At 33.4% G+C, this 21,273-nt stretch overlaps 4 protein-coding genes across 10 annotated transcripts; 1 reads left to right on the forward strand and 3 right to left on the reverse strand.

Annotated features, from left to right (window-relative positions):
- Positions 1–162: 162 nt before the first annotated feature.
- Positions 163–9,335, reverse strand: LOC100880918 (WD repeat-containing protein 20). 6 transcript variants are annotated; one of them, XR_001097144.2, is made up of 6 exons: positions 9,258–9,334; positions 7,822–8,378; positions 7,041–7,223; positions 5,305–6,696; positions 3,648–3,803; positions 163–3,383 (listed from the first exon to the last, which is right to left on the reverse strand). XR_001097144.2 is itself a non-coding variant. In XM_003707318.3 (5 exons), exons 2-5 carry the CDS (start codon positions 8,089–8,091, stop codon positions 3,312–3,314), a joined length of 1,917 nt encoding a protein of 638 aa, XP_003707366.1. In that variant the 5' UTR covers positions 8,092–8,378; positions 9,258–9,335; the 3' UTR covers positions 163–3,311. The 6 variants fall into 6 exon arrangements, 5 of the variants coding, with proteins under 5 accessions (XP_003707366.1, XP_012149953.1, XP_076392516.1 ...); XM_003707318.3 differs by lacking the exon at positions 3,648–3,803 and having other exon boundaries at positions 9,258–9,335; XM_012294563.2 differs by lacking the exons at positions 163–3,383; positions 3,648–3,803 and having other exon boundaries at positions 4,079–6,696; positions 7,822–8,118; positions 8,264–8,378.
- Positions 9,336–9,818: 483 nt separating this feature from the next.
- Positions 9,819–12,665, forward strand: LOC100882236 (U3 small nucleolar RNA-associated protein 25 homolog). The gene has a single exon (XM_003707330.3). The coding sequence runs from the start codon at positions 10,281–10,283 to the stop codon at positions 12,540–12,542; it is 2,262 nt and encodes a 753-aa protein (XP_003707378.2). The 5' UTR covers positions 9,819–10,280; the 3' UTR covers positions 12,543–12,665.
- Positions 12,666–17,964, reverse strand: LOC100882345 (uncharacterized). Its single transcript, XM_012294570.2, has 3 exons — positions 16,564–17,964; positions 13,298–13,543; positions 12,666–13,190 (listed from the first exon to the last, which is right to left on the reverse strand). Exons 1-2 carry the CDS (start codon positions 17,642–17,644, stop codon positions 13,314–13,316), a joined length of 1,311 nt encoding a protein of 436 aa, XP_012149960.2. The 5' UTR covers positions 17,645–17,964; the 3' UTR covers positions 12,666–13,190; positions 13,298–13,313.
- A 195-nt stretch (positions 17,965–18,159) lies between these two features.
- LOC100882452 (uncharacterized) lies at positions 18,160–21,033 on the reverse strand. 2 transcript variants are annotated; one of them, XM_076536403.1, is made up of 8 exons: positions 20,596–21,033; positions 20,375–20,510; positions 19,885–20,079; positions 19,596–19,769; positions 19,464–19,514; positions 18,827–19,371; positions 18,504–18,765; positions 18,160–18,427 (listed from the first exon to the last, which is right to left on the reverse strand). In XM_076536403.1, exons 1-8 carry the CDS (start codon positions 20,814–20,816, stop codon positions 18,227–18,229), a joined length of 1,785 nt encoding a protein of 594 aa, XP_076392518.1. In that variant the 5' UTR covers positions 20,817–21,033; the 3' UTR covers positions 18,160–18,226. The 2 variants fall into 2 exon arrangements, with proteins under 2 accessions (XP_076392518.1, XP_076392519.1); XM_076536404.1 differs by lacking the exon at positions 20,596–21,033 and having other exon boundaries at positions 19,885–20,175; positions 20,375–20,498.
- Positions 21,034–21,273: the final 240 nt, after the last annotated feature.

The following is a 21,273-nucleotide window of genomic DNA, read 5'->3' on the forward strand; positions in this document are numbered from 1 at the left end:
TCGAACCGAATGAACACAGTCAGCTGAACGTGATTACAAATTTGAATCGCGCGTCGAATATTATTAAGATTATAAAATGTCTAAGTAAATAAGTGCATTTTCTAAACTTAATTGCACAGATTTAAAGGGATAATCGTTTCATGAAAAAAGGTGCACAACAGCAACAATTAAATGTTTTTCATTTACAATTACAAAGAATGTACAAGTTTATAAACAAATGAAATGAAATGCGAAGAGAAGTAAAAATTTGATACGATATCGCAAGCTCTGTCTGTGTGTGTGTGTATGTGTGTGCCGCGTGTATGCGGGAAAGAGTATGTGTATGGATGCGTACGATATGTGAAAATGGCTTGTAAAAAGATCGCCAAGTAGGAAATGATGGATTATCTTTACGTTTATTTCCAGTGATGTAATCAGCCAGATTGATCTACCGATTCGCAACAAAATATCTCCTTACATCGTTGTATTTATTTATAGCGTTACATAAATCGCAATTATACGTATAACCACAAATAAATATAATAAATGGAATTATTGCTTTAATTTTCAATTTAAAGGAATCTTGTTCGCTTTACAGAACGGAGAAGATATTCAAATAATAAATAACGTTTGAAGTTTAGACGGATTCATATTTTAGATTAAAGTAGAAGAGAAACAAGATCTAATGTGCATTTCTTGAATTTACAAAACATGTCTCACTGGAATAACAAATCAACTATAATTTCATAATTTAAAACCTCCCAACAGTTTCCAGTCATGAAACAAAACGCACCGTTTATTATAGACTCGTCCATTCCGCTTACAATGTAGGAACATTATAAATCTCCAGTTCAATAAATTAAATACGATTTGATATCTAACAGGCCAGCTTTTAAGTTATTATCGGTTTAATAATCCAAGTGCCGAGTACCGGTATCGATATCGATACGGGAAACGCCCAATCAACAAATACCGCTCGAAAGTTAACCACTTGTTTTAGCACACGACAAACACGATGGCGTTATTATAATTCTCACTTTCATCACTTACAATTAGTTAATTAGTTAATATTAGCATACACACATATCACAGTATACCTCAAGGAGTTTATACGGAAAGAAGTAATGTTACGTTTTTACTTGTTTATCAAAAACTAGATTATGCCGTATGTAAAATAATGTTCAGAATAAAAAGCTCCATAATTAAAAAGTGTGATCAGTTCTTTTACTGTTACTTTTCCTTAGTAACACCTTTTAATTTATTAAATGAACAGAAAGATAGAGCTATTATTATTTCTTCTTAAACGACGTATAAAAACGTACTTTTAACAAAAGAATTGCTTTGTTTTGTGTATTAATTTTGTGACGATTCTAATAGTACATATATAACACACACATATATATATATAATCTTATGAAATATTTACAAACGTAAAATACAAATGCACGCAAAAAAAATTGCTGCTGCGTTTTCGAATACTTCTATGAAAAAACTGACCAGTGATTCTTAATGATTAAAATACAAATTAAGCCTATTATGCGTTCAATGACAGTAAAATATATTTCTGATAATATGCAATTCATGCTATGACAAATATTATTGTCCAAGAAACACTGGCTTACAATTAACTAATTACTATATTTTATTGCAATAAATAAATTTAGTTTATTACGATCTTATGATCTGTTTTCGTGTCATTATCGAATTAGCAACGTTTAAACATAAAAAAGAATGCCCTTAATGAAAGATAAAAAAGTGTCTCATCATTTTCAAACTGCTCAAATATTACAACAATACAAACTGTTTTTTACATTTCGACGTTAATATTTTAACGCGTGTATATATATATATATATATATATATGTATATATATACATATGTAATTATTTATTTCTATAAATAATAAATAGTATCGCCGTGTGGAATATCAAATACTGTCTATCGTTAAAATATTCAATAGCTATTCATATACCCATTGCATTAGACTTTTGTATCTGAGAACTGTGTATAAAAATACATTCCATTCGTTGTGGAAATCATTGATTGCTATGTCATAATAATGCACAGAACTTTTTATAAATACAATTTGTTGTTCCATATACAATAGAATTGAAATGAAACAATTGTACAAAATAATTAGTGTTTCATATCTTTCCTCTTCTTATATAAAATTTTATTTAAATTTTAATTAAAATACGTAACAATTTCTAGTAGCTCTCAGATATAAAGTCATCTTTTGTTATCAAAAGTTCTCAACTAATTGTACATCGATTATGTACTCGTTATAAATTCTCAATAAAGCGAACAAGTTTCTCGGAAACATATTCGTATAATTATATTACGAAATAAAAGTTTGTCTTGCTTTAACTTACGCATTTTATTAAGGCAATTTAGTTAGCGACGATCAGACTATCTTCTTGAATTGCATTAACAGAAACCGATATATAAAGGAACGCTGTTAACGTATGTACATTTTGCGTAAATGTCTCGGTATATTTCTTAACATAACAACATAAAAAAATAATATATCGTAATAATTAGATTCTTTAAACAAAATAACAGAAATGATATTCTACAAAAATTATCTACTTCGGTTTTTTTTCTTCCATATATAATATTGTCAAATGTAAAAAACAATTAGACCTCTCTCACGAGTATATAAACGAAGATGTGGAGTAAAACATTTCATATTTACATATTGCTCTGACTGATTACAATAGTTGCATTGCTCGTTAAAATGTCATAAAAAGCAAACTATTTAAAATTATTTTCCTAAACAAACATTAATGATACAAAAGTTCTCGACTATATATATATATACACATATATGTATGTATATATATATATATATATATATATGTATGTATATAAGTATTCAGTATTAACATCATTCGATTCTTAATTCTCTTACTTAACAAGATCTTATTGGAATGATTTAGTACAGTATGTAAGATCTGACGAACATATGTATACATATATACATGTACACACAATTGTTACTTTCGCTGGTTTCCTTACAAAATTTATATAATACTATGAAATTTAAAGGCTTTCCTCACCTACATAAAAACGGAACAGAAATAAAAAATACACACCAAAATTAACTTACCAAATAAAAAAGGTGTCGGTAAGCAATAAGCTGTTAGATGCCTTTGGGACAATTCTTTGTTTACCCTTTCTCAAATGATATTGGAATAATTTTCACTTGGCCATACATAATACAAGTGACGATAATGAGTATATGATTGAAACCGCATTTCCGGAGATTGAAATGTACGCATTAACGGGACGTATTCTTCTTCGTGCTTTGAAGATTCGTTATCTGCTTCTGGCTATACTATGGTACCTCCACTTTCAGCTGGACTGACAACGTGTAGAGCGTTTCCAACCTGTCCTATTCCTGGCTGTAATTAAAAGATGCGCGAAAATTCATTACCAAACATATTATTTGCTTTTATTACAATTCTGTAAATGGTGAAAGCATTTTAAACACAGACTCAACTATAACGGTGCGATAAAAGATAGTGCAATTGCAGAATAGAAATATCATTGATATTCAAAAATGCCTTAGCAAGGCACATACTACTAGAACGAGCATATAATAATGTACTATACTACTTAATCTAATGAAGCATAAACGAGTCATGGAAACAATAAATTATACGTACCATGCGATACACTCTGGGAAGTTTCATCCATGATTCTCTTGCATCAGCCAAAGCATGGTATAAGACATTAATCTTTTCAATCAAAGTAAAAAATTAATGCCCCACCGGCTTAAGAAACAAGCACAAGCATCTTCCGATAAAATTATAAGACTGTCACTATAAAAGAAGCAATGCACACTATATATGAAAATTATCACAAAAATTGTAACTGGTTAAACCGCTATAACAGATAAGGGAGCATAGGGTATATTGATAAGAGAAATGCTCGATGCGAAACATCAGGAAATTGAATCTGACATTTTAAATGTAACAATATCGGACTAAATTGCAGTAAATTATAACAAAAGTACTGCATGAATGAGTGATTCAATGTTTCCTCAGGAGTTTCCGCATTGCATTCTGTATAAAATTCAAGCAGGAAGCAAGCAGCATTATTTCATTCAAATTTTTACTTTATTGTACAACAAGGCAATTCATTGTTTTCAACAAAGGATTAAATGTCACAACATTATAATTTGGGGCAATAGTTTGACTAAGTAATTCATTGACTTTCTAACATTTGCTAAGCTAAGCTAGTAACACTTTACAGAAAAGAAAGAAGGGTTTAAGGGGCCTGCCCTGTTACAAAATCTTATGGGGCGCAAACAACATTATTCTCAATGATGCAAACCAAACATAAATATATTCTATTTATAATCGTACTAATGTATTTCTTCAATATTCATACTGAATATGTTTTGACCAGATGATCATTAGGCACAAATATAAATGGACGACTTATACCATGAATGAATTTTTGTTCAATGTTAAGTTAATTTATACATTTTTTTAATATAATAAATTACATTAATCGGTTAACATTGTAATTTTATACAATTAAACGGTAAAAGTATAATTAGAGAAATATGTCCCTAAATTTGAACTTTTTAGTTTTCGTTTTGTAATTAGAAATTAAATAAAGTTATATTACATGTTGTATGATAAATAAAACATTTCAATTTTATTAATTTTGTATTTTTCTTAAAAATTTATAGCATAAATAAATTTCTCAAAAATTAATCCATTCATAGTACTATCCATCCGTACATTTCTGTAATTGATACACAATACAGACTAAATGATTATGATATTGCTAGATCTTTAATGCATTCCAATGGCACCTTTTAATATAATGTATACTGCTTTGGATAAGATGTAAACTAGGCTTAAATTTGTAAATATGAGAAAAAATACATTTATTCTGAAATAAAAATCTTCAAAATCAGCATATGTATAACATATATGATGCTGCAAGGACAGTATTTATTAGAATACAGAAGACAAAAGATAATAAAACTACCCCTCTGTGTCCTTCACATTTAATAAAGTTATCTGTCTAAAACAGCATTTTCCATCTAACACGATTCAACAATGATAATAGGAAAATTGTCCAAAGCATTATCATATTTCCTATTCTCTTGTTCAATAATAATAATGATTTTAAATTCTATTTCTAATTATGTACAAATTGGAATTCATCTCTAGAAAATCCTACTTCAATAACGATTATAGATGGGTTACATCATAGATCGTTAGATCGCAAGGAATTAATATTGGTGTAAGGATTGCTATGATGGTGTGGCCTGTGCAGAGTGCTGCTGATGGTAAGAGGACCTACCATGTGACCAGGCCTTGCCCATGTATAGACGTATCCATCTTGACACGCTGTTACGAAGCAATCTTCCCTAAACACTAATTCAGTCAATCTTTCATGCGCCAACTTCTTGCACACCAATGGTTCTAGCACAGGACACTCATCGAACCTAGGGCACCAGGCAGTTCCTATCAACCTCATAGGATCGTCCATCACGGAACTAACCTTTTTATTTGCACCTACTAAACTTCCACTGACACTGTTCATGTTACTACTTGCATTCGAATTAGTGGTAGCTTTTTCACCTCCACTATTCTGTATTATTGTGCTATTAGATGCACCACTACCTCTCATAGTGAGGCTAAAGTTTCGTTTATGATTATCACCTTTACGCTCACCAAAACCAAGGCCTGCTAACCTTTGTGTCAATGAATTTACAGTTGATACTGCTGTATTTGTACTCGTGCTATTATTACTACTTTCATTATTACCACTCGCGTTTTCTTTGTAATTAATATTATTCAAGTTATTATGTTTAGAATTGTTCAAGTGATGATTCGTCGTTGAGCCATTTCCACTGTTGACTGTCCCTGATGTAGAAAGAGTACTAGAACCTGCTGCAGATGGTCTCTGCTTTGCACACATCGGTTGTCTCAACACATCTTCTGTGATATCCCACAAACACAATTGAGTATCTTGCGATACACTACCTAACCTGTAGCATGTACCACCAGATACCCTTAACTCTGAACTACAAGAGTTTCTATTGGAATGAACTCCTTGCGAAGTTGTCGACAGACGATTGGACTTCTCATGGAAGTGATTGTGATTGTTATGTGGTAATGTTTCATCGTCTGAACCACTGAAGTCAGGATCATGATCTCCATAAGACGTTGTGTACGGATCAAAGGCTACAACGCTTACCCAACTATGGTGACCCTGACCCCTTGCTACAACTCTCTTCTCATGAAAGCTCCAAATTGTCACAAGATCATCTTCACCCCCTACAACAACGTATCTTCCATCTGGTGACCAACATACGCATAGAAATCCACCAAAATAACTTCTAGCCGAACCCACTAGTTCCATCGTATTGTATTGAAATACTCTCAAGAAACCATCTTGGGAAACAACTGCTAAGTTTGAACCACATGGGCTAAAGGCAAATTCATTTATACAACATCCTTCTGCTCCTATTACCCATCTATACAAAGGATTTCTGGTAGATTTTGTTTTGCAAGTGTATATTGCATAACCATCTCCTGATTTAAAGGATTGATAGTGAGGGGCTGTTGTACCACAAAGAAGTTCTTCATTATATAAATATAGTTGTCCAGAGCTGTGTGATACCAAAAAGAGATTGTTTGATCCAGGAACCCACTTTATACATGTCACTTTACTTTTATCTATCAACCTCTGAAAAAAACATATCAAATACTTATTACAAAAGTTAAGATAATATATCTTTAAGCAATATTTTCTACATGTTAAAAAAATTCTGCCATAATTCATAATATTATTAGAATAAGAAAGTAAAAAATGATGTAATAACATCATTGCATAATAAATTATTATGTTAAATACTGTTATCTTCATAATCCATGTAACAGTGAAATAATATGTTTTTGTATAACAAAAATTGGATACAGTAATTTTGAGTTAGCAGTACAAACTTAATACTTTGTATGGTTATAGGCTTTAAAACATGTGTATTAATGTTCTTATAAAATTTACTATTTTTAACAAAATAAGTTACCTACATCTTCGTTATATAATTTGCTAAGTTCCTTTTTTATAGGATCAATTAGTTGAATTTGCCCTGTAGAAAAGCCCACTAATAATGGTGCACTATCTGCAGTAGCTGTTGTTTGATTAAAATTATGGCAAGTTGGATTAGTTCCTTTATATAACTTTTTGTCCACTGGTTTGTTTAAGTCCACAGCCTGAAACATTTTAATTCTATATTAACTATTTGTAGATTTTAATATTTTTACACATTTACATATATTTTTTAAAATAATCTTTTAATAACAACTATATTACATTTCTTATACACAAACTCTTAATAAAAGTACAACTTGAAAATAACAATAAAGATAAATATTTAATATCTATTGAATATACAGAAATTATATTAAATATATGTATATATGTATATATGTATTTCATTACCCAATGCTATACGCAAACATTTTTAATGTACTATCAATGAATAAATGAAGCATTTAAAATATCTTATTTTCAGAAATGAAAATCTAACCACTAATAGGACAATATACATAACAATTTAAATAAAACCATAAGAAAAAAACTGTTGATACAAGAAAACATGTAAAGAAAATTGAATTACAAATAAATTTGTTAAATGCAATTTAATGTGCGTTAACGTACAAAGTAAGAGGATTCTCTACGTTAGGTGTGGTGATATTGCAAAGATGGAGTCTCCGTATGCGTTTTCGAGGTTAGGTTCGAATGAATCCATGCTCAATTAAATACAGACACAATAATAGGTATATCAGTTATAAAAATGATTTATTTTACCTTTTTAACCCCTCGGTACACGTAAACATAGAGTTCCTTGCCAAAATTGAAACACATTCGGTCACCGAGACCTTGCGTACCCGTAGGATCCGCTGGGTCCGGCAAAGTTACGAAAGACACCCTAACGGATGCGCTTCCTTGACTGTTCGTATAACCGACCCTATTTGGCCTTGAATACTCCGACAAAGTCATCAGTTTGTAAGTTCCTTCCCGCGTGACAAACTGTGTTTTCAAGTCCTCCTTCCCTCCTCCATCCAACTGCACAGCCATCTTACCACCAGCGGTGCGACGGAGGAGCTCATCAGACACAAAAAGAAGCTTTGTTAACTTCTGCCTTCTTACAGGTCTGTCAACGATCCCTTGCCCAAAAACTTTACAAAGCTGTCAAACATCGACTTGGCAGTTCCTTGTTTTAAAAAACTTCCAAATAATCACTGCTTACCGGTTCTACACGTAACCACTGCTAGGGGCGCTTCAAGTTCTATAGCGAAACTGCCTGTGCATTTACGACCCGCAGCTCGCACTCTTCAACCTCGTATGCAACAATTCTGTCCCCACTGTATTGGTATGAATGTAAGTTCGTTATCATATTTCTTTATATACCATGAAACATGTGAAGTAATGCAAAAACGAAACGTTGAATTCTTTGTAAAAGTACTTATTAAATAAGATTTATAATATTTAGTATTTTATGCATTTCGTTTTGTGAAATATATCACGAATTAATAAAATATATTTTGATACATTTCAATTAAAATGTGTTAATGATGTATCAACATAAATAACTTTACTTTTCGCAACATTTTCAGTCACTTATATCAAAGAAATATCGTGGAAAGTAATTTCTAAATTGGCAGTATACTGTAACACATACTACAACTAATTTAATAATCTACAATTACATGATATTAATATATATATATACGATTGTTTTGACTCTTGTAATGTTCAGTTTTTATAATTCTTTATAGAAACGATAAAACTAAATAGATAGAAAATAAAATTAACACACGGCACTGCCGGCGCCGTGTTATTATTGCGCGCGCAACATCGCCTGTTCGCCTGAACTCGTTGGCTCCGACGGCTTGTCAGGAACCGGATATTTTGTAAACAACCAAGAAAAGGGTTAATTAATTTTACCTACTTTTTTCTACATCCTGCCTTTCCCTATGATATGTGTTATTAAAAACATTTACTGAATTGTCATTCCGCGTTTTATGCTATATATTGATAGCAAACCAATTAGCCGATAATGAAAAATGATTTCAATTTTTAACACAATAAACAAATAATTATCATTATAAGTTGTATAAATAACCTTTTAATATGCTTATAGTTACTTATTGCATGTCGCGTAACAACTTGGAATCCTGATTTATAAAGTTCAAGATAAGAAAAATTGTAATTAAAAAATTTAGTATGACACGACAATTTACCTGTTAAAATCTATTAGTCACGTGGTCTTTCCGATAGGGGAACGTGCATTAAAGGTTTCTTCCGGTTTTCGAATAGTAATCGTCTTCCTGTAACCGTTAATGAATTCAAACACCGATGCATGCAATATACATACGATAAGTATGTATGTAATGTATCATGACTATTGATAAATAGTATTAATGTTACAAACAGTAATGCAATACTTTATTACAATATTTTTATTTCAATATTTTGCCTTAATATTCGGTAATGTAACGTTATATATTTTATGTATATAGATATATTTATAAAGATAAATATTTGCGATATAACAGAGAAGTCTTGGATAATGTTCACAATTGTATTTTATACCAACACGAAAGTAGGAACTTTTGCAAGCTTATTTTTTTATTTCAAAAGAAAACCGTAATAAATCCACGCATTTCGGCTGATTCAGAACAATTAAAAAATCTTTTCATGAGTTTGGTACCAATCTACCGTTTGCTTCTCGTTTCGTGGTTATATATACACGGTGAACAAAAATATAGGAATAACGGAAAGAAATAACAATGTAGGAAAGTACAAGATTAAAAGATCACTATGTATATATGTTTGAGGGATGACAAATGTCGCTAGTGCACTTGCGCGATATCTTCATAGTCATATCACGATTATCTTCAATTACAGAAAGTGTCCTAACCAACCAGAACTATACAGACTATACTGTGGTCTTTTTGTATTGTCGCGAAATAAATGTGACTGCAATGTAAACGTGTACTAACCTAGATTACATATAAATTGAAAATGTTCAATAAACCGAAAAATACGTGAATTTGAAATTTACTATATCTAGACTAATGTGCATAATTTTGTTTAATTATGTATGTATATATTAATGTACATATGTTTTTAAATGGTTATTACTAAACATGTATGTAGAACTGAGTCGTATTAAGTGATAAATGTAAATAAAAACACGTGGACCAGTTTTATTTTGTAATCAATTAATTGTTTATAATTGATGTGCGAAATTTGTTATTAAAATGGCACGTGGTAGGAGACCGACTCGAGGTGGAAAAAGGAAATTTGATAGACATGACAGTCGATCGAGATCAAAAAAAGGTAAATTTAACCTAAAAAGAAAACCGTATGTTCAAGAGCGGGACATTAAAAGTCAGGAAATTGAAAATCGCAGAAAAGTAATAGAAGACAAAAGGTTACAACAGCAAAGACTCGAATGTGATAGTTCAGAAGATGAACAAGAAAATCCTTTGCAAGATTTATTATCCACATTTTCAAATATTGATAATCTCCAAGTAACTGCAATTGAATCTGACTTAGAAAGTGATGTTTCTGATGATAAAAGTAATGCACATGTAACAAATGATAATAATGAAGATCATGCAGATACTGAGGAGCAGTTATCGAGCGATAATGAAGAGATTAAAATGAAGGAATCCGATGAAGAAGATGCTGAGACTGCCCAAGAAGATGCTGGTTATTTAAAAGATCCATTTTCAATTCATTTTCATGATGATTTAAGTGATGAGCATTATGAAGCAGTTTCTAGCATTCCACAGATCACAGAAACACAGAACATAGTATGGCCTACTCTGGGAAATCTTATATGTCAAATTCCAAAGGCCAAGGAAAGAGAAAACGATACACTTAAGAAACCTAAAGTTTCTATTTTAGAAAACAAACAATTTGCAAGGTATGGTACTGTTCCATTCTTAATTGAAACCATAGATTGGAATGCATTATATGTAAAATCTCAAATTCATGGTAATATTACAAGAGCAAACTATTTAAATATAAAGGACAATGTGAATACCAATCCATCACCTTTGACTTCTTTACAACGAGAGTTATTTTCAGTGATAAATAATTATCAGGATCTTTATTATCCTGAAGAAACCTTTTCCAATGCTGATCAGATAAGATTCATATATTGCTTACACGCGATTAATCATGTATTAAAAACCAGAACAAAAGTATTACATCATAATGCAAAAATAACAAAATCAAAGAGTAAGAACATAGCAGAAGTTCCAGATGAATATAGAGATCAAGGATTAGTCAGGCCAAAAATTTTGATAATAGTCCCTTTTAGACATTCCTGTTTAAAAATCGTTGAACTCTTAATATCTATTTTAATCGGAGAAGACAAAGGTGGCTCTGTAATAAATAAAAAGAGATTTTTAGAAGACTTCAGTGGTAATGAATTAGCAATGCCAAAAAAAAAGCCAAAGCCGGAAGATTATGAATTAACATTTCAAGGAAATATAGATGATACTTTTAAAATTGGAATCTCTATCACAAAAAAAACTTTAAAGTTGTATTCAGAGTTTTATTCTTCCGACATAATAATTTCATCTCTTTTGGGACTGAGAATGTTAATTGGTGCAGAGGGTGAAGCAGAGAGAGATTATGATTTTTTGGCATCAATAGAACTATTGATTCTAGATCAAGCGGAGATATTTTTAATGCAAAATTGGGATCATATGATTCATGTTTTAAATCATCTACATTTGCAGCCAAAAGATTTTCATAGGACAGATTTTTCTAGAGTAAGAAGTTGGTGTGTAAATGGTTGGGCTAAATACTATAGACAGACATTGATATTTTCAAGTATTCACGTGCCTGAAATATATGGAATATTTAATAAAAAATGTTATAATTATGCTGGAAAAGTGAAGGTAATAAATCCTATTACATCTGGATCCATTTGTCAGGTGGTTGTGCAAGTTCCACAAGTATTTCATAGATTCGAAACTTCAAGTCATTCTCAAGCTTTGGAACAAAGAATGGAATTTTTTATAACAAAAATACTTCCTCAATATAAGGACAAAATTATGAATCACACATTAATTTTTGTACCATCTTACTTCGATTTTGTGAAGTTAAGAAATTATCTTAAAAAGGAAGATTATAGTTTTGTACAAATTTGTGAATATTCTAAAGATGGAAAAATTTCAAGAGCAAGAGATTTGTTCTTTCACAGTGAGGTACATTTTCTGCTCTATTCAGAGCGGTTTCATTTCTTCCGTAGAATCAGAGTGAAAGGTATAAGACACATTATATTTTATGCACTACCAACCATTCCCAAGTTTTATACAGAAATGTGTAACTTCATGCAAGAAGCTAATCAGAATCCACGAGCGGGTTCTGAAAGTAATATGACTGTTACCGTTTTATATTGTAAATACGACATCTTGCAGCTTTCTGCAATAGTAGGTACAGAAAGAACAAATAAAATGCTTGAATCAGAAAGAACTGTCCATATGCTTATGACCGGTGAATAAAAAGATGAAACTGAACACCTGTTTAATACAATTGATATTTACCCTGCATTGTAATTAGTAATGTAAAATATTAAAATAACATGTATCGGAATTTGTACAATATATTAATAATAATTAAAAATATTTTTATATTTGTATGTTATTCTGTACTTGAAAGTACATTTTTATTTGAAACAGATACAATTTTGGTTATAATTCTTAACATGCAAATCACAACTTCGATCGTATATGTAGATATTTAGTATCAAAATTAAAATCTTATTACACGTTTTCAATAAGTATTCGTATTATTAGACGGTTGTTCTATCTAACAAATTGTGTACTCTCAACTTTGAATTCATGCAAAGTTGAAAATGATACTTTGGTCCAGGTAAAGTCGTTCTGCATATAATACAAAATAGTTAATAATAATCTGAAACTAATGTAATTGTCATATTAAAGAATCTTTCTTTTCAACAGCAACTACATTGATACGATTAATACTTTAACAAATTATTTTTTCTCTTAATTCGTTTTTAACACGTTCGCTACCACATCACTTATGTATACGAGTCTGATTGAATTTCAACACCAGTCCATTATTTATGTTATAAGGAATTTTTTTGCTCAATTAGAAACACCTCTATTAATCACTTACAATTAGTGGTTCTAGAAATAACAAATTATCGTGAAAAATAATAGACAAGATTTGTTAAAAATAAAAATTCTATTTAACGAGATCTTCGACTTCAACGTGGTAGCAAATGTATTCGTACATTAAAAATCAAGTAATTAAGTAATTGTGGAATCCTTTTCGGGAAATGTATCTTTGCTATCTGCACTCGAATTAGTTGATAAATCCTCGACTACCGGAATCGATGATACGTTCGAAAATGTGTCATTGATCTCCGTTAAAATTGTCGATAGATTCTTTTGCCGTTGAGTGGTTGCAGTTTCCGGGGAACCAGTTCCTTCGTATTCTGCGGTCATCGATTTGATCGTCATTTTTTCTACCTGCGTTTCTAAAAAAGAAAACAGAAAATCAATTTATTTTCGCTGTTACAAAGTAATCGTACGTGACAAACTTGTTAGTTCCATTCTTTTCGGTCAAAGATTACTATCAATTTATCTTTAGACTCATCAAGAATCTGTTGATTTATTAATCGATCAAAATGGCAAACAATGCTCAAACGAGTCTGACTAATCACTCGACCAAAAAGAATTAATACAATTAATTGTAATATTGCTTAGTGGATAGCGTTCCACGTTTACCATTTACAACAGAGGGAGCAATGGAAGGATTTGGCAATTTTAAACTGACACAGTCCGGCTTCACTCTCATCTTGACGGATACGTCTTTGGGATCCCATAGAAAAGTGTAGTACAAGGACAGCAAAATAGCTGCCATACTAACAAATATAACGTAGGCCACCACCGTTAATACCCGTACCAATTTTTGTTGGTGTTTTGGCTCGTACAATTTGTCTTTTCTCTCATCACCCGCGAAACGAATTTCATTTCCTGTCGTCTTATGTTCCCGATTACCCAGAGTGCGACTGATGCTCGCCATTACGTTTTGAGCGCTCATTTTTCGCGGTAACTGCATTCTAACTTTCGCTCCACGATAAGTCACTTATTACTCGGTTCTTGAATCCGATGCTATTTCTCTGAACAATGATTTTGTTAAATAATTAGGAAAATAATTGCATTTTGCTTTTCGACAACAACTGCGGCCATAATCGATTTCAAGGTCCATGGAATCATTGTTCCCTTCCCGGCGAATCTCGCCGTGCGTTATTTATAACCCAAACGATTGTTTACATTTATGAAAGATCCGTAAGCTCTGCATGTTTATTACTGCAAGCATTGCAATTCGAACACGAACCTTGCTGGCAAATACTTTATCCAATAAGATATTTATCGATTGAAAGGATTACGCGTCATTGATTACTTTTTATTTATTGAAATTCGATTAGATTCAACGGTTCTTGAAGTTTCTGGCCGAACGACGAGACTGATTTATCGATAGGGCGTTTCCACTGGTAAAGAGCGAAAACGACGAAGAAATTATGAAGGAAACTCGCGAAAGACACGATTATCGAGGAGCCAAATCGCGCACAGGATGTCCGTTCGTTTCCACTGGTCTACAACTATTTTGGTCTGTTGACGAATGGAACCAACGTTTCTCACCGATACATCTGTTAAATGAGCACACCCATCTAACTAGTGATACCGGCGAGCTTTTCACTGCGCAAGCCTGAAAACCTTGACTCCGTGCTTCGTTCCGCAAGTTTCAAGGGCTGAGCTCGACTTGACAGGATTCATCCAACCAAATGCGTCTATAAACCGATAGGTACCAGATAGTCCTATTTCCTTGAAAAAATTTATTCGACATTCTGTCAAATCGTCGAAGATTAGATAGATTAGTTCTGCAAGTTTCTAGGGATCTAAGAATTCTCCTTTTAAATTAATATTTGCTTCCTATTTCGAGTACGATCAGTCATCGAAATAATAATGATCATTTTATCGATACATTTTAATAATACAATCTAGCCCCGTCCGCATTACTCGCAATCTGAAGAAAGAAATGCAGCATCCGGAAAAACGACTGTGGTCATTTCAAATCACCATATTCCTAACAATTTACATGCCTCTTTCTAATTCGGACGATAGCGAGAAAAATTAATCGTAATCTTTGTTTTGTTCGAAAGACATCATCTCATCAAATTAATTTATCGGATGTTTCTAATAATCGATTCACTTTTGACTGTATCATCAGATTTCTGTCTCGCTTTATCTTATTGCATCGAATTAAAAAGAGTGATGCAACGGAAGTTAACGCGTTATCGATACTTGCAAGGAGCAATGAAATTTACAAAGCTTCTTCGAGTTATATATAAGTTGAATTTCATCAAAATGAAGTGCTTCCACCAAAGTGACAGAGAAACGATTAAAAATGTTGCGCAAGTAGTTTACGTAAGTTTGAGCTTCTGTAGCTTCGAAGTTGATATTCGTGCGTGTCGTTTTAAACGGGATACGTCATTGTTTCGTAAGGAATACTTCGATCGATAACAACTCAAAACTGTAGTCAAAGTCGGACAGAGTTTTCGTTTCGAGAATAAAGTCGGCTTGATGATGTACTCGTTTTACAGAGAAGGCGCACCTTTATTTTAATAGCATTAAGACGTCATTCTTCGATCATTTCTCGGGCAAACGGGGTAGTATAAAAGTTCTGTCTATCTAAAAAAAGATTAAATACGCTTGATCTGCTTTGAGACATTTTCCTGTTGTTCAGTGAAATTGCAATCGTTCGCTTCATAATTTCGAGTCGATCATAGCAGAAGACAAAAATCCTACGAAATCCCGTTTGAAAAGATTTCTACTGTTATTTACTCGATACGGAAGATGCAGTTATTGAAAAAATCATCAGGCAAAGGGATAAATTAGATAAACATTAGGACAGGCATATCGCGAAGCCACAACGGTCCTTCGTAGAAATTGAAGAATCTTTGTAACGATGCAACGTCAAAGAAGCCATAATGGATCGGCCTGACCCTGTTTCGTTTATTTCGCGGACAATACGGATAATCATCGCAAACCGATCCATCGACTATCTTCTTTCTAAGGTTTTAATAAGAACCTTTTCATCGTATCTATATTAAATGCGCATACGTTCCTTCGAGATTAAATCGGACTCATCAACCGTAGAAGAGAAAAATTGAAATTTTCTCAACGTTCGTAGAGTTTTATAGGTCTAATATTTTTATTAATATAGAACCTTTATAGCGGTTTAATCGGTAAAGATATTTATCGGGGAGGTTCTCGATGACAAGTGTCTTAAATTGAATATAACCAATTCATTCGAGAAACGAAAAGTTTAGGTTCAGCATTGTCACACTTTACAGTTTACCTATCACAGCGTACTGCTCGAATTTATATTCGTATCAATATACGTCGCAATAATTGTTTTAATTAACACGAAAGTGTATCTATTCCATAGAAATAAAGGTACTACGCGATTCACTATAAGAGATTTCTTTACCTTTGAGTTCGGTCGCAATGTTCGTCAATTTTTCAGACGATCTTGACGCCTGTTGAAGGTGTTTCGCGTTTTTAGTAGAATCCGATCGATCGTTTACAAGTTGGTCGTCCCTATTTTCTTGAATTTCAGGATCTTTGTTTCGCATCGGCGGAAGCACATTAAATTTATTAAACATCGTAGTTCCGCTGGTACTTATAAATTCCTCATTCGAGTTTGAGAAAGTTAGAACATTGTGCAAACTTTCAGAAGAATTTTCCATTTTTTTATCGGTTCCTGTAGTCGATTTCGCTCCAAAGCTGTTCGAAACGTTACGTTTGTTTTGTTCTAGAGGGACAGTCGCGTTTTCCGTCGAACCGTTCTTCAGTCCTAACACATTCTTGTATACGGAACCATTTCTAGTACTCGTAAAACGATCATTATTCGTTTCGTCTCCAGAAATAGTCGAAGAATTCAGTGTTAGGAACGTGCCACTATTTTCGAGCGTACGATTCACTATTTTTTGAAATCCTCTTTCGTTCTCGACGTTCTTCGATCTCGTCTTTTCCTCGCTTTTTTTCGTCGAATTCAATCGCTTTTCTTTCCCCGAAACATTTCTATCCAGCTTCGAATTGTTGACTCTATTTCGCATAAACTCTATCAAAGAGTTTTTTAATAGTGCCAAAGATTCGTTTAACGTTCTTCGATGTTTCTTTCCGTCGTAGTTGTTGTCACCGGTGATGCGACCAGAGAACAGTTTGTACGAGCTGTTCGATCCTTTATGGTCGGTTGTCACCTCTGACAGAAAATTGTTCATCGGAACATCGTTTTGCGAATCTGGTGAATCACTCAGTAAAAATTGTACTTCAGGTTCAGAGGACAGATGAACCGGTCTGCGTATGAGCTTCGGATTCGGCGGTTCCCAAAGAAATAAGTAATAGGCGCTCAAAACTATGGCCACGAAACTTACGGAGAACATGTAAGCCACCACGGTAACTAAACGTACAATTTTCTTGGTTCCTCGATTCTCGTAGAGGTCCGCGTTCGCGTCTTTTTTCGCGGCATCGCCTCCCTGAGGACCTTCCTCGTTCCCCTCCTTGCTCATCTTGATTCAAGTCTTTTCACACTAACAATTTCCCGAGATTATATTTTAGCCTGGTCCGTTTTATATTATTTGCTGAGCCTTTTGATCGGCCTCGTCTCTGTTTTCGTTTTTCTTTGCATAGTAGTCATCGTATCGCGATTTTAGGAACAAAATTTTCTTGAAATTACACGCGTGTCGGAAAGTTTTTTTATTAAAATTTTAGTACGCGTCGAAAACATTAACGAAGATTTTAGAACAGTTCTTTTTCTACCAATGTGATTATTTTAATAATCCAGAAAGAAGCGATCGAGGAGACGTGCTCCGACAGCGAAAGCACGCAAGACTGTAGTTCTCAACAAACGCTCGTAGAAAAGCTCGTTCCTTCGCCACGTGTTAGATTCGCGCGCAAGCGTTCTTGCTGCGCTACGCGTCGCATGTGAATGCTTCCTTCGCGATATATTAGTTAACTATATCGATAAATATTTAATTCTCTTCCTAGAACGTAGGCTGGCTTCTTAGCACAAAAGTTCTATTTACACCAATGTCCTGTTTTGTCGCTAACAGGAATCAAAATTCCGCTGTATCTTTCAACCCAGAGAATTTCTATTTTCTTTCGTTTATCTGTTCAGGTATTTCTTCCTTTACTTCCGACTGATCGTATGAATTACTTCTCTTATATTGTGCAGACGACATATTCGTGTCGGTACAAGTGCTCGCTTCCAGGGAAGTATTCACAGCGATCGAATTTTTTTCGAACTGTCTGCTCGTGTCACAATTTCCATCTCGAAGTTGCTTCGCAATATTCTGAAATTGTTTCGTGAAATGTCATGCTCCTATTTTATGCCATAGTTTCTACGTAACGGATGAAACATTAGCATACTTCGGAATGCGGGTTTGAATTCGACATTGAATTCCTCGAAGTAGATTCGATCGGAAATCGTGGATTTTGACCGACTCTAGAACTCGATACATACGGTAAGTTTGGCACAGACTGCTGATTGTTCAAAATTGTAAAGATTTGAGTCAATAAATCGTTCGAACCTTCCGTGCATGGAATAGGAATCGAGGTTTGAGCATTTTGTCGCGCGATCAGTAGGTTTAGGGCTGGCATCAACGCTGGAGCATAAAGTAACACAGCGAGTCTAAAGAGAAGAAAACTCCATATTATGTCGTCGATTGTTTGTTTTATACTTTGTCATTTACCTCAGTAATTGAATGGTGAATCCATTGGTGTCTAACATGGGGTTCCACGTGGATGGTTGAACCATGGGAGCGTAAGCAGTGTGAACGTTGCTTCGTGGTGTTGGAATTGTTTTATACGTTTCTTTCCTCCGTTTCTCTACTAAATGAGCGAAATTTCTTGCAGGATCGTTCACAGAACGCGTCCTGTCGCAAGACAACTTCTTCCACTGATTGTTGCAAGGATTACGATTACTTTGATACGTTTGACCTGGATGGAAATTTTCTTTACGATGCACATTCGCATTTTCCAGCATTTTCATCCTTTTAAATGCACTTTTCTCGTCGGAACGGGGATTCGATTGTCGATCGGTGGTTGATTGGTCAATCTCAAATTTTCGTTCGGAAACATCGCTCGTAACCTTCGATCTCGCTATCGGCTGAAATTCTGATGTGTTTATGGTGCAACTGGCTTGCGTATGATCCTCGTGTTTAATGTCGAAGTCAGTATGGAACGACGCTTCCGATTCGTGTTTCTCGCCGAGGCTTTGGCATGCTTCCATCGATATCTTTTTGACGTTAGAAGTTGTGAGAGAAACACGACACATCGAATTTTATTACTCGTTTCATTATATTTCGAACAATTTAATAAGAAACTTACTTGATCGTTTGTAGTCGGTGCCTTTTTACGATCAAAGAAATCGAATCGTTTCTGCAAATTAATATAAACAATCCTGTATACGCATATCGCGATAAATTTTGCAAAACCGACACATATTTTAATTAATGTTACCTTAGAATTCATTTTATCGCATTTGAAGACATTCATTGACCGAATCGAAGTTTGCGGAGGAAATACAGGAGCCTTGTGTGTTACGTATGCAGCGTTTGAATTGTTAATTAACGTTTTGTCCCGATAAAAGTTATTAGTAGAATGTTTCATAGAATAAATGTCATTTTGCGGGTTCTATAACAATGTATTCAATAAGATTAGAAGTTTGGCTATCATTTAATTACGTACTCTGAACCAACATGTCCCAACATCCTTCTGTGTCGAAACTCGTTAAACTTTGTTCGGTTACCTGTGAGATTTTCTTCTTCGTACAATCTATATCGCCGAAAGTTTTACCGTTCAATTCTTTACTTCTCTTCGTAGAATGATTTTTTTTTCGCAATGAAACGTTTGTACTTTCTTGATATTTGTTACAGGGATTTTCCCAAGGAGATCCATACTTATTAGCGATAGAAAATCCTTCCCAGTTCATATCCGTTTGTGACTTTCGAGAAATGAACGTTGAAAATTAGCGAGACAATATTAAAATGACTCCATCAATGTTATCGTTGTAGCATTTATCGTGTATTTAAATCGGTCGCTAAAACTCAGTAAATAGTATATTTAGCAAGTGTCGTAATGTTCTCGATGAAAAATTTATGTTCTATTGTTCTACTGTAATTTGGCACTTTGACAGTTAACCGTATACATATATGTATATGTATACGCCTATCGTACATGTTGATGTATATATGTATAGGTTATTTATAATAAAAGTATCAATAACGCGTTGTTATTACCATTTGATGTACGGCTTTGTTATTTCGTGTTATTACAGGGATCAACATTTTGGTCCTGATCAGTTCCTTTTCCATGGCTACGTATCTTTCTTCCATTTGTCGTATATACTCCAATAAATGTCGGTTACACGCGTTCCTACGGTTATTAAAATATCGTTAACGAGTAATTTAATAATAGTTCGGCAAAAATTTGTCTAAGTTGTTTGTTTTCTTGTACTAACGTTCGAAAACACATCTCGTTCGATCGAACGCGATCTGCATCCTCGAGAAGAATGAAATTTAAATCGAGCGTTAGTCCATCGTTTCTTAAAGAAGGAATTGCCAGTTCGGTAAACGGTGTTCCATGCCTCTGATTTTCTAAGTATTGTCGAAGAAGTTCGTTGCGTCTTCTTTGCTGGCTTTCATTGTTCATTGAGTCTAAAAAAATTTGTCGTCCAAACATAATTGACAATTCGATGCGAGTATATTTACGGAGAATTTTGGCAAGTGTGATCAAGAAAAATTTTGTACAAATTTTAATTTAGGTTGTGTAATCCATCATTTGTTTTTTCGATCTTTCGGAATCGAAGGAGCGCGAAACAGTTCTATTTTCGACATTCCAACATCGATTACAAATCGATTACTCCTTGATCATCGTTTTCGTAATTTGAAATTAATATTTGCTTCCGTAGTTTTCTAATAGTAATCATATTAAACTGACGAGTATAAATGTTGACGTTGATTCAAAAACGTGCGTGACACTTATGAAAGTGAAATTATTTATGAAGATTTAATCGACGTTTTTAAAATAAAGTTAAACGCTTCCTGTGTATATTTGTTCAGCATCGACTGATTAATGTCAGCCCGCGAGCAGAAATTTGATATTTTTGGACTATTAATAATTTCTTCTTCCATCGTTC

This window comes from Megachile rotundata, chromosome 10 (assembly GCF_050947335.1).
Source record: "Megachile rotundata isolate GNS110a chromosome 10, iyMegRotu1, whole genome shotgun sequence".
In the NCBI taxonomy this organism is placed as follows: Eukaryota; Metazoa; Arthropoda; class Insecta; order Hymenoptera; family Megachilidae; genus Megachile; species Megachile rotundata.

Coding starts and splice junctions, on each gene's coding strand:
- LOC100880918 (XM_012294563.2), bottom strand. CDS start 8,091: ATGGCTGTGCAGTTGGATGGAGGAGGGAAGGAGGACTTGAAAACACAG. Junction 7,224..7,821: donor TGTACCGAGGGGTTAAAAAG/GTAAAATAAATC, acceptor AAAATGTTTCAG/GCTGTGGACTTAAACAAACC. Junction 6,697..7,040: donor GCAAATTATATAACGAAGAT/GTAGGTAACTTA, acceptor TGTTTTTTTCAG/AGGTTGATAGATAAAAGTAA.
- LOC100882236 (XM_003707330.3), top strand. CDS start 10,281: ATGGCACGTGGTAGGAGACCGACTCGAGGTGGAAAAAGGAAATTTGAT.
- LOC100882345 (XM_012294570.2), bottom strand. CDS start 17,644: ATGAGCAAGGAGGGGAACGAGGAAGGTCCTCAGGGAGGCGATGCCGCG. Junction 13,544..16,563: donor CATTGCGACCGAACTCAAAG/GTAAAGAAATCT, acceptor TTTCTTTTTTAG/AAACGCAGGTAGAAAAAATG.
- LOC100882452 (XM_076536403.1), bottom strand. CDS start 20,816: ATGTTTGGACGACAAATTTTTTTAGACTCAATGAACAATGAAAGCCAG. Junction 19,770..19,884: donor CGAAGAAGAAAATCTCACAG/GTAACCGAACAA, acceptor ACATTGTTATAG/AACCCGCAAAATGACATTTA. Junction 18,766..18,826: donor TTCACCATTCAATTACTGAG/GTAAATGACAAA, acceptor TCTTCTCTTTAG/ACTCGCTGTGTTACTTTATG.